At 45.8% G+C, this 14,855-nt stretch overlaps 1 protein-coding gene across 2 annotated transcripts in view; it reads right to left on the bottom strand.

The window, feature by feature from the left end:
• Positions 1-14,855, bottom strand: part of LOC144792820 (ceruloplasmin-like) — a 477,616-nt gene that overhangs the window by 383,655 nt on the left and 79,106 nt on the right. For both annotated transcript variants that reach the window (XM_078668018.1, XM_078668019.1), the window contains exon 2: positions 8,940-9,184. In XM_078668018.1, the coding sequence (XP_078524144.1) occupies positions 8,940-9,184 (245 nt within the window). The remainder of the gene's footprint in view (positions 1-8,939; positions 9,185-14,855) is intronic.

Below are 14,855 nucleotides of genomic sequence, written 5' to 3' on the forward strand. Positions count from 1 at the left end.
GGAGAGTGCTCCACCTACGACTGGGTTGAGTTGGGCTGTGCTGATGCCCAGTGTCCTTGTCTCAGACCAACATGAGTCTGACCAGGTGAGTTTTTGCACTCGGAAGGTGCAGGAACACCGGCCAGCTTTTAAGGAGCGTTATATCCCTGGGGGAAATGGGGGGCACTGTAACCATCTTGTGACTGGGCCCTTTCAGATTTGAAACTATTTTAGGGCCTGATTCACAAAGGTAAACTTACACTTTTGTATAAGTTTGCAATTGTTTGCTATTCACAAAGCTATTTTACGAGCAGTATCTTTATGATTGTGGTCTCTGCACATAAAAAGAGAGGACAGACTCCGCAGTCGTAAAGATACAGCTCGTAAAATATAATTGCGAATAGCAAACTATCATAAAGTTTTACACAAGTCTAACTTTACCTTTGTGAATCAAGCCCTTAGTGTACAAACGTTTTGTGAATTGGGGCAGAAGTTCGTACTGTTGAGGTACTGAGGAAAGAGGCACAAGATTATCTATACTAATGAGGACAAATTCATGTACATTGCGTATATGCGTATATTGACGTTTTTGTGACATTCAAGCAGTATCCGACTTTAAGGAGATTCTTAGCCAAAGACATTTTAACTTACACCTTATCATCATTAACATATTATTGATTTAGAATGTCTTGCTGGCAGAGTGGCTTGCTGTACAGGGTCAACATCCTTAAGGAGATCTCACAATATGAAGGTCAATAAATCAGTTTGCAACAATAGTGAATAGTGACTCACAATATATCATATGTTTCAAGATACCTGTTTGATAAGCATTAGTCGACATTCAAGCCATAAAAGGTATTACAAGATAAAATACACAAGATAAAATGCAAATGAACAAATAATAAGTTCAAGTATGAGAGTAGTAGCATTGCAGCATACAAGAGATGTTCACAAAACCTTAAAACTAATATCAATTGGACTTTTTCTAAAATGATTCCCTTGTTAATAAAATAAACAAAGATGTCACGGTAAGAATTGAATGCAATGGGGTCATAACACAAGAATATAAGAACAAGCTTATCAAAAGGAGATTAAAATGTAAAATATGCCCTCACCTAGCTCAACTACAGAAGCATAAGTGTCTAAAAAGCATGTAAAACACAAAGTAGAAATGTATTGCAAATAGATGCTGTGGAAACATAATTTCCAAGCACTCAATGCAAAGTGTACTCATCCCCTTCTCATGTGGGGTTATTAGGACACACATCGGGCAACAGTGTAAACTTTTACAATACAAATCTTTCAATAACATTAGGATCATGGATGCTCGGCTATACTCCTTGCTCTAATAACTAAAATACAAGCCCAATCCAGGAATTATCCTGTCAGAGAGGAGCTGGTGACTAGCTCAGCCTCTGATTGTCTAACCCACAAACAATGATATTTTTTCAGCACCATTGCTGACGGAACCAGTTTAGACAATGGGTTACCAAAGAGTTCTCAGACCAACTATAGATAATAGCTTCTTGATTTGATGGAACGAAGGGATTTTATTGAACGTATCAGCCTCCAACACATTTTCTATGTCCATTCTTTATTGTACTAGTTCTAGTTCTGACCATAGCCTTCTCCAGAATAGCAAATGGTGAAGTCTGGTGATATCATCTAGTAGTTTTCTCCCCATGTCAAGCTTCAGTGGTATCAGCGGGGTACTGGATAGAAGATGAGCTCTGCTCCTCAACAACTTGTTCACTGATCTGGTCAAGGAAATTAAGTTGGCAAAGCCCCATAATTCTGCACTATACAGAGCTGAGCCATGTGCTTTGGCATCATAGATTTACAGTGCTGGAGAAATGGGTTTGCTATAAGAGCTACTATGCTCTTTGATTATAACACCTGCAATCTGTTTAGGTTTGAGAGACATCTGGTCCACGGGGAGTCTCCATGCGTGGGTAGAACGCAGGGTGATGCATAAGTAAGAGAAAGCATCAACCCTCTCTAGTGAGACACTCTCCAACTCTACGCTACCGTTGTATGGCTTATGTTTCCTAAAAATCCTAAACTTAGTCTTTACGGAATTGATCTCAAGTCCACAGCTTTGCAGAATTCAGCACTTGTAACCCACTCGGTGTCTTAGAGATCAACAGGGTATCATCTGCAAACAATAATATGGGTGTTTCATGCTGGCCAGGCTGAGTGCGTCAGTAAGTGGACAAGAAAGAAAAGAAACAACATCATTAAGAAATAAAGTAGGTGCCAAAACACAACCCTTATGGGTACTCTGGAGAGTAGGAAACCGATCAGTCGTTTCACCCTGGTTGCCCCAGAGGACCTGTGCATAGTTACTATCATGCATACAAATTAGTACAGTCAAAAGATCCAGGGGCATACCCATATCCTTTAGAAAATATCACAATTTCCTGCAGGGGACAAGATCAAACGCCGAGATAGATCGACAAAGGCAACATCCAATCTGCCTCCACCGAGCTCCACGATTCTCCAATATAGGAGAAAGAAGTGCATAACCTGATCTGTGTACTTATTTTCCTTTGGAATCTGGTGATGTACGATGATAGGACATCATTGCCACTAAATCAGTCCTGAATCTTGCCCTGATGGAGACATGCAAAGACTATTTGGCACAATCAATCAGGCTAAGTGGCCTATAATTAAATGGCAACAATGTATCTCCTTTTTTAGGTCTCGCCTAAGCCATCGCCTTAGCAATGCTTTGGCTAGATATTTAGTGGGGCTTTCAAAAATGCTCCCAAAGTCTGCATGCGGATCGTGCACAGTGCATGTGCACCGGGTGCGCGCACCATTTGTCCGCCTGCAGCCTTTGGGTAGACTTTCACAGCCGCTTTGATGTTCTCAGTGAGCTGCGCGGCCACTGAGAACATCAAAGTGGCCGCGAAAGTGCTCACCATTTGCCAACCCCTCCCTTATCCCACTTCCTGCTTGTATTAGTACATTCTGCTGTGTTTTATTACTAATGGACAGAACGTTACCACCCACAGGAGTCTTGCAAAGAAAGTTGAATCCTCCCGAGTCCCGGAAGGCTCGCCGGCCATGAAAGACTGCTGACGTCTGTGGCTCTGTCGTCGGTTTGAAGCCGTCACCAGCACATTATTCTATCTTCCGAGGTGCTGTCTTGTGCTGGAGGGCCGGGCTGCCTCGGGCTGCTTCTCAGACTAAACCTTCTCATTCAGTTAGCATTGATTAGAGAGTTTGTGTTTATTGTAATTACAGAGCAAGAGTTTCTGCTTGGAATGTCGCGTGTATGACAGATAATTTTACCGCGCCGTGCTTGGGAGTCCAGCTGTTTTATTCTTATTTGTATTACTCGGCTACAAAAGAGAGGATCACACCAGGAGACTGAGTTCCTCCCACACAATCACACGGAGAAGAGCGTTGGCTCTGCCTTTATCATTACTTTCTGTTTCTTAGGGAATCACACCACGGTGCACCTGTGAAGCTTACAACCTTACACTGTCATTGCAATTAAAAGCAAAGCCGCGTTACTGCAACACCGAGAACACCAGAGGAAGAAAGCGGTTGGAAATTAATTTAAACAATAAAGAGCTAGTAAAATCTGATAATTCTTCTCTGCCCTTTACCACCATCATACTTGTGCTTTTAAAATGTAAAAGAAGATATTACATAATGACAAAATATAAAAAATGTAAGTACTAGATTAGTCACTAAAGTTTAAGAGGTACGATGAGATTGCCTTTTGGGTAGTAAATTTAGAAGTTGGCTGCAACAGAAGATACGTGTAGTTTACTTGAGCTTGCTGGCAAGGCTTTGTAGAGACATTAAAATGCTTTGGGTATAGTGTAGACACGATCCTTTAGTAATCCAAGATGCCCGGTGTTACCACCACCCTTTTATTCAGATGCCCTACCACCATCATATCCAGCACCACTACGTCCACCACCACCACGTCCACCACCACCACACCCACCTCCACCACCACCACGTCCACACCACTACCACCACATCCACCACCACCATGTCCACCACCATCACCATGTCCGCCACCATCACGTCCTCCACCACCACCACGTCCATCACCACTATGTCCACAACCACCACGTCCACCACCACGTCCACCACCACCACATCCACCACTACCACGTCCACAACCACCAGGTCCACCACCACCACCACATCCACCACCACCGCATCCACCACCACCACATCCACCACCACCATGTCCACCACCAGTACGTCCACCACTACCACCACGTCCACCACCACCACGTCCACCACCACCACATCCACCACCACCACATTCACCACCACCGCGTCCACCACCACCGCGTCCACCACGTCCATCACGTCCACCACCACCACCACCACCACCACATCCACCACCACCACCACACCCACCACCACCTCCACCACCACGTCCACAACCACCACCTCCACCACCACATCCACCACCACCACATCCACCACCACTACATCCACCACCACCATGTCCACCACCACCACGTTCAACCACCACTACACCCACCACCATCACGTACACCACCACCACGTCCACCACCACCACATCCACCACCACCACACCCACCACCACCACGTCCACCACCACCACATCCACCACCACCACGTCCACCACCACCATGTCCACCACATCCACCACCACGTCCACCACCACCATGTCCACCACCACCATGTCCACCACCACGGCCACCACCACGTCCACCACGAGGCCACCTCACTCTATGTATCTATCGCCCTCACTCTATCTATCTATCGCCCTCACTCTATCTATCTATCGCACTCACTCTATCTATCTATCGCACTCACTCTATCTATCTATCGTATCACAACAGCATCACTCAAAACCACCACAGCATCACTCAGGGGCACCACAACATCACTATGCGCTACCACAGCATCACTCGTCGCCACCACAACATCACTCAGCGCCACGACAGCATCAATCTGTGCAACCATTCACCAATAACTGGTTCAAATATGTTCTCTCAATGTTTCAAGCTTTATTACAAATGTCACAAAAAGATGTCAATATTTCACTTTTGTTCTTGGATTTTCGACACAATAAAATACACTGAACATAATCTTCACAAAAGTTATTTACAAAAATGTAAGCTATTGCCATTATAAATTACAATAACTTTTATTTAAGTATTAATTATTTTTAAAAAATTAAAAGCCATTGTTATTTGTAATATCAATACATCTAAGTCATGTAAATACAACACATATTGCATTACAAATGCTATAGGTGTCACATTTGCGAAAGTTAAAACTATTGGCATTGTAAATGACAAAGCTATTAATTTAGCTATTTTCAAAACCAACACATAAATAAAAAATGTGTCATTTACAATACCAATAGCTCAAACTTTCCTAATGTGAGACCTATTGCATTGCAAATGCTTGTTATATACAGGGATAACTTCTACTCTCTTCCAGGTATCTGTTATCAGGGCTCCACCTGCAATCGCATTCGCCAAAGTAAGAAAATACCTGGACCCGTTGAGCCTATTCTGTAAAAATAAATCAGCCAGTAAGCTATCTAGGCCTGGCTACCATCAAGGCAAGGGTAGCATCTACTGGTTAGAAAGTATGTTCCCAATTAATGGGAGGGTCATCAAGACTAAGAGGATTTGGAGAGTCTTCTACTGTGAGAGTGAAGTAGCTATCCTAATATAAATCTAGAAAGTAATCAGTCCACACAGATGGAGCAATATGTTTGTGGGGTGTGGGCGCACGGCGCTCTCTCCCTCACTTTACTAGGGCCCAGAACCTCACTGAATGTTGGTGCTGGCTAGTTTCAAGCCCTGCCACCTTCCATCATCCCTGTCCCCCTTTGCTCAAGACTCAGCCAGTTTGTATACCTTCCTTGCCAAATGGATCCCTTGATCTCAGCGCTTCTCCCAACTTTCTGCCTAGCCACCTGCACTCCTCGTTAAACCATGTTTTGGCTCTTGCTTGTCTCTTCTGTGAGGTAGGTTTTGGTACAGTAAAATATGATAGTATTCTCTAAAGAAAATGTTATGTATATCAGTAATACCATTAATGCCCAAGTCTCCAGGTTTACTGTACGAGATCTTTACTAGACAAGACTATAGTTCTTTGTTTACTGCAGTGAAAAGGTCAGGCGACTCTATGAACTGTGACCATTTAATCAGCTGTGTGTCATTAGTGGGATAGATATCCATTTTACTAGCTACAATGTGGGATTTGCTTTCCAGCTTCGAGCAAAAGGGTTCTAGGGTGAGGCACAATGGGTTGTGATCACTTTCAACTCTCCTTATACTAGTCATGTCCTTTAGGTATGCCCACAGGTGTAGATCAATTAGAATATAATTGATACAACTAAAGTGGGATGAATTGTTAAATGTACAAGCACCCCGTGCCAGATTTGGATCTTCCGTTTATAGCTCTTACACCAAATTCTAGTGAAAATGCTTTTAACTGAAGGGCTGCCTCAGACCATTTAGATATTGGGGTAGTTCAAGCGGTGGCATGCCAAAGGACTCATCCTCTGCTATATTGCCATCATTATTATCTAAGGGCTCATAAGTGGTGCTAAAATCCCCTGCTAGTATTAAACAAAAATCACCATGATATGTGACCAAATGCTCCATCAGAATTGAAATAGTCTTTGACTTCAGTCCTCCCTTGACACCTGAAGAATAGACTTTATAAATTCCAAAGTGACTCGAATTGCCAATTATTAGGCAAATAGTCAAGATGTCAGGGAAAGCAATATGGAGTTGGTGGATTTTACAGTTCAAATCTGGTAGAATCCAGATTTTCAACCTGCCATATGGCCGCCCTATAGGGCCACATATAGCAGGGTTTAAAAAACATAAGATACACTGGTTTAAAGACTCGTTCCGTACACGACGTTTCCTGGAACAGGCAGTTGTCACTCAGCTTGATAAAGTCGTTCTAGTCAGGAAGTGCGATATTAGATTTTAGGCCAGCCACGTTTCCAGGAAATGATGGTTAACAATAGGTGTAAAATGAGGTTCACAACCTCGCAGTTCAAGATATCACTAGTCAAAAGTGTAGGGCCTGTTGGTTTGTAGTCATCAAAACAACCACTAATGTCTGCTGGGGCTATATCATCATGTAAGACTCAAGGGACATTTAGGAAGGGATCACTATTATGTGGCTTACTATTGACCGAATAAGAGGGAGCTTCCAGAGGACTGAATGTTGTGAGCTGCGGTTTGTAGTCAGTCAACTGGGGGATTCTCCTGAATAGCATGTTGATGAACCAAAACTATTTTTTGGAGGGTTGAACTAATTGCCCTTATATTTAAATTGAATATTTGTGTTAAACAGCGAGGATGTCTGCACATAATATGCCATTAAGTTATCGGCTAAATCTCTGCTTGGGAGCATTAACTCAATGTTATCAAACTGGGCACTCGTTTGCAGATGCCTAACAGCTCCTAGGATATCCTCTCTTATTAATATGGATCAACCTCTTACCTGCCGCACCCATATCAGTCGACCTACAAATTCACAAATTCAATCGATGTATGAAAAAAGCAAAGTCCGTTCTTGATGTCTTTGCTGCGTAAATTGCCCAATCAAATTCAATTATGTTATAAGGTGAAATCACAACCTGAGACAAACTGACATTGTCAAAGCTGAGTGAGGCGAAGCGCGTTTGTCAGTAATTTTTCTGTTGCTGACAGTGAATAAAGATTAATTGAAAGCCCCCGAGAGTGCATGGCGTTCCTGTTTGGAGGTTCAAAAAATTGATGCACGAGTTCCCGCCCTCGTGAGCCATCTCTATCGGGCTCTGTTTTGTGCCCTGGCACAGTCGGTCCATTTTTTACGGAATGCAGTGACAGCATGCACGTTGATGTGCGCGTGCTCACACTGGTCACTTCTCACTAGTGGAGAAGTTACGGCATGACGTCATGCCAGGTGAGCAATGTAGGGGGAAGGGAAATCCTTTAAAGAGAGTCATTTCTCTCTTGCTTTCCCTTCTCTTTTTGAAACTCAGGAGCAGCAACATTGTTGTGGTATCACCAGGGCTGATAGTGGAAGCTTTTTTAATAATATAAAAGCCATAGGTGCTGCATATTTATTTTATGCAACTAACAACCATTGACAAAGCCACTAGTCCTGACTTCTTGTAGGTATGATGTTACTTGTTGTATCATATATCTGGATGCAATGATAGACACAGCAAAATACAAGTCGGGCAACACTATGCTAAGCACAGATTTTAAGTTTACGTGTTTTAAGCCACGCCCTTAATTACGTCAGCCATGCCCCTTTGAGAGACCCCTCAGTTTTTATCCCACTTTAAGCCCTGTATATATATATATATATATATATTTATATATATATATTTATAGATAGATAGATAGATAGATAGATAGATAGATAGATAGATAGATAGATAGATAGATAGATAGATAGATAGATAGATAGATATCTTTACAGTGGTGTTGATATGGAGGATTAAATTATTTTCAGCGAGAAACGTATGATGTGAATAGATGTAGGACTCTGTCATTATTGCCTAAACTTTCACTTTAAACCATGTGGCCATCAATACTGAAGTCTCCCAGTGACTAGTATACAATTATGGTTTGGCTGAGCCTGTGAGATGGAGAAAACACAAAGTAAAGCAAACATGAAAAAAACGTAAGATTTAACAAGCACCACTGCTAAGAGAAGTCTAGTTGCAGAACTGCTTAGTAACAGATTGCTTATTTTATCGTTTTAGGAGCATTGCTGGCCTGTCAGTCATGAGAGACTAACACACCAATCTGGTTCACCAACACACCAATCTGATTCTCCGTAGCAGGTGAAACTGTAGGCATAGAGAGTAGGGCCCTTTTTAATCAGACCTCTAAGAACTAAACACATTAGAAGTTCAAAGGAGGCAGGAAAAGGACGGCTTTGAACTAAAGTAAATGCTGCATGCACCTTCAATAGAACATTACCTTCGTTTGTTTTGGTGTATTTGACCCCGTGTGGGTGCACCGAGTAGTTTCTTGTTGCAGAGTTTTTAAAGTGCACCACCAGGCGGTCTCCAGTTTCTGCCTTGATGATGGGCCCCAGGAAGCCGAGCCAGGCTGGCTTTTCAATTTCTTGGGTGAAGGACATATCGGTGTACTGGTAGTAGACGGCTTTCTTATATAAGCGGCCTATTCTGTCCGGCCGTCTCTGTAAGTACATGCTGGCAACTCTGACAAAAAACAGAAAATAGCGGAGATACGTTAAAGTGCAGAAAACAAGTATGCCAGTGTCAGCAGTGTGGTCATGTGTTGATTCAGGTGGGGTGAATTAAATGTGTGTACATCACAATGCATAGAGCGTTCCCTAAAAGTTTTGAAACTGTTACTCTGCAGAATTATATCAAATTTTTGATCTGCTGTTTGCACTACCGCTTGCCGTGAGGTATTTCAATAGTACACCGGGAAATGACAAACACCTTGCACCAAAGACGCCTGCAGCAGACTGAACAGACTTAACAGATTTTCTTTATGAATATATGTAGTTTTAATTTTTTTTATTTTTTTTATTTCAAAAACCTTTATTGTATTTTGAAAGCACGGTACATCAATGCAATAAAGTCAAGCAGGTGTACATAGTATAGTTGAGCGAAGTAGTGGCATCTTCACATGCAAAGCAGTTTTTAGCAATAATCGGTTACATGAAATGGATAGTAGTTTTAAAATATGGAATTCTTTCTGACATGTATTTAACATTTGAGAACATTAAAAAAAAAAATAATAAAAGTATGTATGTAACAACAGGAAGTAAGCACGTTTGTCACACAAATATGGGCTACATTTATGACATTTTGGCGGAGGGCAGCGCAGCAAGACACCTTGCTGCGCTGCCCTATGCTAAATTGAAGAGGCAGGAATGCACCGTATTTGTATAATGTGGTGCATTCCTGTCATTTCTCCCTGCGCTGGTGCAGTTTCAGCAGCCTAGCACCAATATAGGCTCCCATGCATCATGGTGCAAGGGTGCCACAGTTGCAGGCAGGATTGTTTTTGTGTAGGAAGGGGCACCTTCCAGCACATAAAAAATCCTAAGAGACTTTTCCCCTTTCTATGTTTACTGCAGAATGCAGCACACATGGAAAGAGGAAAACACGAAGAGAAATAAACATATTTCTCCTCGTTGCGCCTCACCTCTGGCGGCGTCCACTTGTGGTTCTTCCCCAGGTTTACCTTGATTTGTAAATCTGGGGCAGCATCAAATTCTATGGGTGTTGCGTGGGAAAACCCACCGCAACACCCATGGAACGCCTTTCGGGCACAGAGTGCGGCGATGCAGCGATTTGTGCTGTGTCACCTTACTCATGATTTACGAGGCCACTCAATGCCACGCAGGGTGACTTTGCATGGCTACATAAATCTTTATGAGACCCCCTGCATCATGCATGTACTAGTTTGTGTGGTGCAAAAGTGACGCAAGGCTCTCAAAAAACAAGCCCCGTGTGTCTAAGGGCTAGCTTTCCCCTTCTATGCGTTAGAGATGTATAATGGGAGCCTATTGGTTAATAGGAGGAGGGGGGTCTCAACTTTCTAACAGTGAGGGTCATTGACCTTTTTAGGTCTCACCTATCTATTGCGTAAGCAATCGCTATGCGAGATTATAGTAAGGGGAAAAGAAGAGTCTACCAAAGACCTCTGGAATGCGGTTTATGTCAGGTGCATGTGAGGCATTCAAGCGCAAAGCTGGCATCTGGCATCGACTTGAAAGCAGCAGACTGCTTTTGCCAGTGCGCGCTTGGCCTCACTTCCTGCTCCCCCTCTTACAACAATTAACTTTCATTCGCTCACACCCCATATGCTCATTCCCTCCCACCCTTCCTTTGATGACGCGCTCTGTCCCTCCATCCCTCCCCTATTCCATGGCCTCTTGTCTCTTCGTGTCCTTCTACCTTTTGCACTCAGTGCCTTTATTATTATTCATAACCCACCGCCCCCTCCTCCCTCGGCGCTCTGTCTTTCTCTCCATCCTTATTGTGAAGATCAGTCATCTGCTTTTTATTCATGACCCACCGCCCCCTCCTCCCTCGGCGCTCCGTCTTTCTCTCCCTCCTTATTGTGAAGATCAGTTCTGTAAACACGAGTCTTTTATTATTATTCATGACCCACCGCCCCCTCCTCCCTCGGCGCTCCGTCTTTCTCTCCCTCCTTATTGTGAAGATCAGTTCTGTAAACACGAGTCTTTTATTATTATTCATGACCCACCGCCCCCTCCTCCCTCGGCGCTCCATCTTTCTCTCCCTCCTTATTGTGAAGATCAGTTCTGTAAACACGAGTCTTTTATTATTATTCATGACCCACCGCCCCCTCCTCCCTCTGCGCTCCGTCTTTCTCTCCCTCCTTATTGTGAAGATCAGTCATCTGCTTTTTATTCATGACCCACCGCCCCTCCTCCCTCGGTGCTCCGTCTTTCTCTCCCTCCTTATTGTGAAGATCAGTTCTGTAAACACAAGTCTTTTATTATTATTCATGACGCACCGCCCCCTCCTCCCTCGGCGCTCTGTCTTTCTCTCCATCCTTATTGTGAAGATCAGTTCTGTAAACACAAGTCTTTTATTATTAATCATGACCCACCGCCCCCTCCTCCCTCGGCGCTCTGTCTTTCTCTTCCTCCCCCCCCCCCCTTCGCCCCATCTTCCTCGAGACACCAGAGGTCCAGTGGATTACATTATCACCCCTTTACCCTGTGGATCTGAAAAAAAATGAATTAGCCCCATCATTGATATATTGAAATAGAACTACAGCTATTTTTTTTTTTTCTTTTAACAATGCCTTTTGAAACTCAATGCGACCTAAGGAAGATACCATTTAACGTTTCTGGAGCACGTGGGAAAGGCCCCTTCTGAGTCGTTCATTTGCAACAGAGCCTGCTTCACGAACTGTAACCACTTTACAGCTCGAATGTCTACCTCCTTTTAAAACAGGGCTAATTAGTCGACAAGCGCCGAAAGCAGGGTGTGTTGGCAGGATAAACACACAAATGTGCATACAATGGGCCTAAATAAGAAACTCTTCATTACCTCTACGTCCCTCGTCCTCGACCCAGTCATCACACATGAGGTATTCCACATGACAGGAAACAAAATAGGAAACGCTTTTAGACTCCACCCACCCTCCTGTCAGGTGCTATAACACACCTCACCACCAGAAGCAAATCCTGTTTTGTTTTTCTGTCGGTTGGACTTCTGATGGGTGACGCTTGGGTGAGTGCCGGGCACTTACCTGCTACGACTGTCCTGTGGTTTCCTCCTTTGCTGGGCCTTGGGGGTGCTCATGGACCTCCGTGGGATTTTTGAAAGTCGGGCTGCTGGGCTTCCTGTGCTTTCCTGGTGGCGGGGGCCCTGGGTTGCGGGGCTTCTCGGGTCCCCGTGGTGTCTTCGTGTGATGGCCTCCTGGATTCCTGGCCCTCTTGTGTGCTGGTTCGGGCGCATGTGAGGCGTCCGGAGCTTTCTCTACGGGACGCTTTCCCTGGTTTAGCGGCTTGCTCCGGTGGACTGGCAGCTGCTTGGAGGTGGAGTCCGAAACCTGGCTCGCTGCTGCTGGCACGCGTCCTGGCCCTGTCTGTTCCAGTTTGCTGGGCGCGCTCGACTCCGAGGATTCGGGGTCATCCTTCCTGCAGTTTTTTGATTGCTCCTGGAGTGAGGGGCCGTTTCTCCGTGGATTACGGGGGCTGGTGTGTCGGACGTCGGCTGGAGAGGCCGTTCCCGCCTTCGGCTCTTCATTTTTGCCTGTGCGGGCGCCCGGGTGGGCTCCGGGTTCCCTGCATTCCTCTCCTGATTGGCTGGATGGTTCGGGGCGATGACGTCATCGTCTTCTTTTGGTCTGGGTGACTTCGGTTGTTTCTTTCGGTCAGCCGCACCTTAGAGGCTCGTCTTCGGACCCTCCTTCATCCTCCCCGATTTCCATGGGGCTGCAGCTGTGGGGTGAGTGTTTTCCTCCTATATTTGGCGGGAGTCCGGAGTTCTTTCTCTCCTGTGTCCGCTTGTGGTGCTGCTGTGCGTCCCGTGTCTGCTGTGTTCTTTGCTGGGTTGCTGTGTCTCGTGGGTGCTGTTTGCTATGTGGAAGCACCACAGGAAGAGAAAGCATGTCTCTCCTGTTAGGTCGTCCTCCTCCTCTTCTGACAGTGGTGATTCTGCCCCTCCTGATCGGAGTGCCGGTCTGGGTGACTCTAAACGGCTGAAGCGCCTGATTTTGGAGACGCTGTCCGATCTCAAGTCTTCCAGGAAGGGTGCTGGGGGTCGCTCTGAAACTGCTGCTCCCCTGTATTCGGATATTTCTTCCCCTGCTTCCTCGGATGAGTCCACTTTGGGCGCGGTGGATCTGCAGGGCAAGTATATTTCCAGGGACCTGATGCCTGATCTTCTTTGCCACGTTCGGGAGAATATGGGCTTCCCTGTGGACTCCGTGCCTAGTACCTCCCAGGACACTGTTCTGCAGCAGTTTAGGAAGCCTGTGTCTTCTTCAATGCCCATCCACCCCTTTGTCATGGATGTCCTCCTTAATGAGTGGAAGGACCCGGACCATATTTCTATGCCCAGGTTCATGTCTAAGCTGTATCCTTTACAAGATATGGAGGTTGCCCTGCCTGATTCGGTGCAGGTGGATTCTGTGGTTGCTTCTCTGGTTGGTCGGCCTTCCATGGCGGATGATAATATCCTGAAGGATGGCGTTGATAAAAAGATGGACTCTGCTCTGAAGAAGTCCTCTGCTGGCTCTCACCTGGCGCTTCGGTCGGGGGTGTATGGTGCATATGTTGCGTAGTCTTTGCTGGCTGACTTCAAGACTTTGTTTTCTACTATGCAGGAGGGGGGCACTTGTCCGGAGTTGCTGGAATCTATGGAACGTCAATCGGAGTTCCTTTCGGACATTGCCTTTGACTCCATCAGGGCTTCAGCTCTGTCTTGTGGATCCTCTATTGCTGCCCGTCGGAACTTGCTGCTGCGGGGTTGGAAGACAGATGCTGCGCAGCGTTCTATGGCCTTGAGTTTGCCGTTTTCTGGTACTCATCTTTTTGGGGACGCCCTGGAGGACAAGCTCCATAAGGTCTTCAAGGAGAGGGAGCATTCGTTGTCATTCCGTCATACTCCTGCTCTTAAGGGGTCCTCCTTCTCGAATGCCCGGTCCTTTCGCCAGCCTTCCCGATTTCAGCAGTCCTCATTTAAAGGCCAGCGTGGTGCCCGTAGGTCCTTTCCTCGGAGGTTCCAGAAGAAGCCACAGCCGGATGGTGGATCTGGCGCACCTCGTTCCTGACTACGCCGTTCCAGTGCCCGGTCTCGCTGGTGGTCAGCCCGCGGTTGGTGGGAGACTGCGGCTGTTCTTCCCTGCTTGGATGCTGACGACCTCTGACCAGTGGGTGCTGGATGTTGTTTCCAGGGGTTACAGCATAGAGTTCCTGTCTCCCCCGCCTCCCTCAGGCGTTGTGGTTACCCCCTTGCCTTCGGACCCATCTCGCTGTCTGGCGTTGCTGGAGGGTGTTCAAGTTCTGTTCAGCAAGCTGGCGATTGTGCCAGTCCCCCCCCTGGAGCGTGGACTGGGGACTTATTCCATTGTCTTTGTGGTCCCGAAGGTCACGGGGGGTTTCTGTGTTGTCATCAATCTTCGGCCCTGAACTTATTTGTGCGCAAAATCCCGTTCAAGATGGAAACTTTGCAGAGGGTGATCCCCTTGATCCAGGAGGGCTGGGTGTTCGCCTCACTGGATCTCCAGGATGCATACCTCCATGTTCCGATGGCGTTGGGGGATCAGCAGTTCCTGCGCTTCTGCCTGGGGGGTCATCACTGGCAGTTCTGCGTCCTTCCCTTTGGTCTCCGGTCCGCACCCAGGGTGTTCACCAAGGTGACGGCTCCCTTG

The sequence above is a fragment of the Lissotriton helveticus genome, chromosome 11 (assembly GCF_964261635.1).
Source record: "Lissotriton helveticus chromosome 11, aLisHel1.1, whole genome shotgun sequence".
Classification (NCBI taxonomy): Eukaryota; Metazoa; Chordata; class Amphibia; order Caudata; family Salamandridae; genus Lissotriton; species Lissotriton helveticus.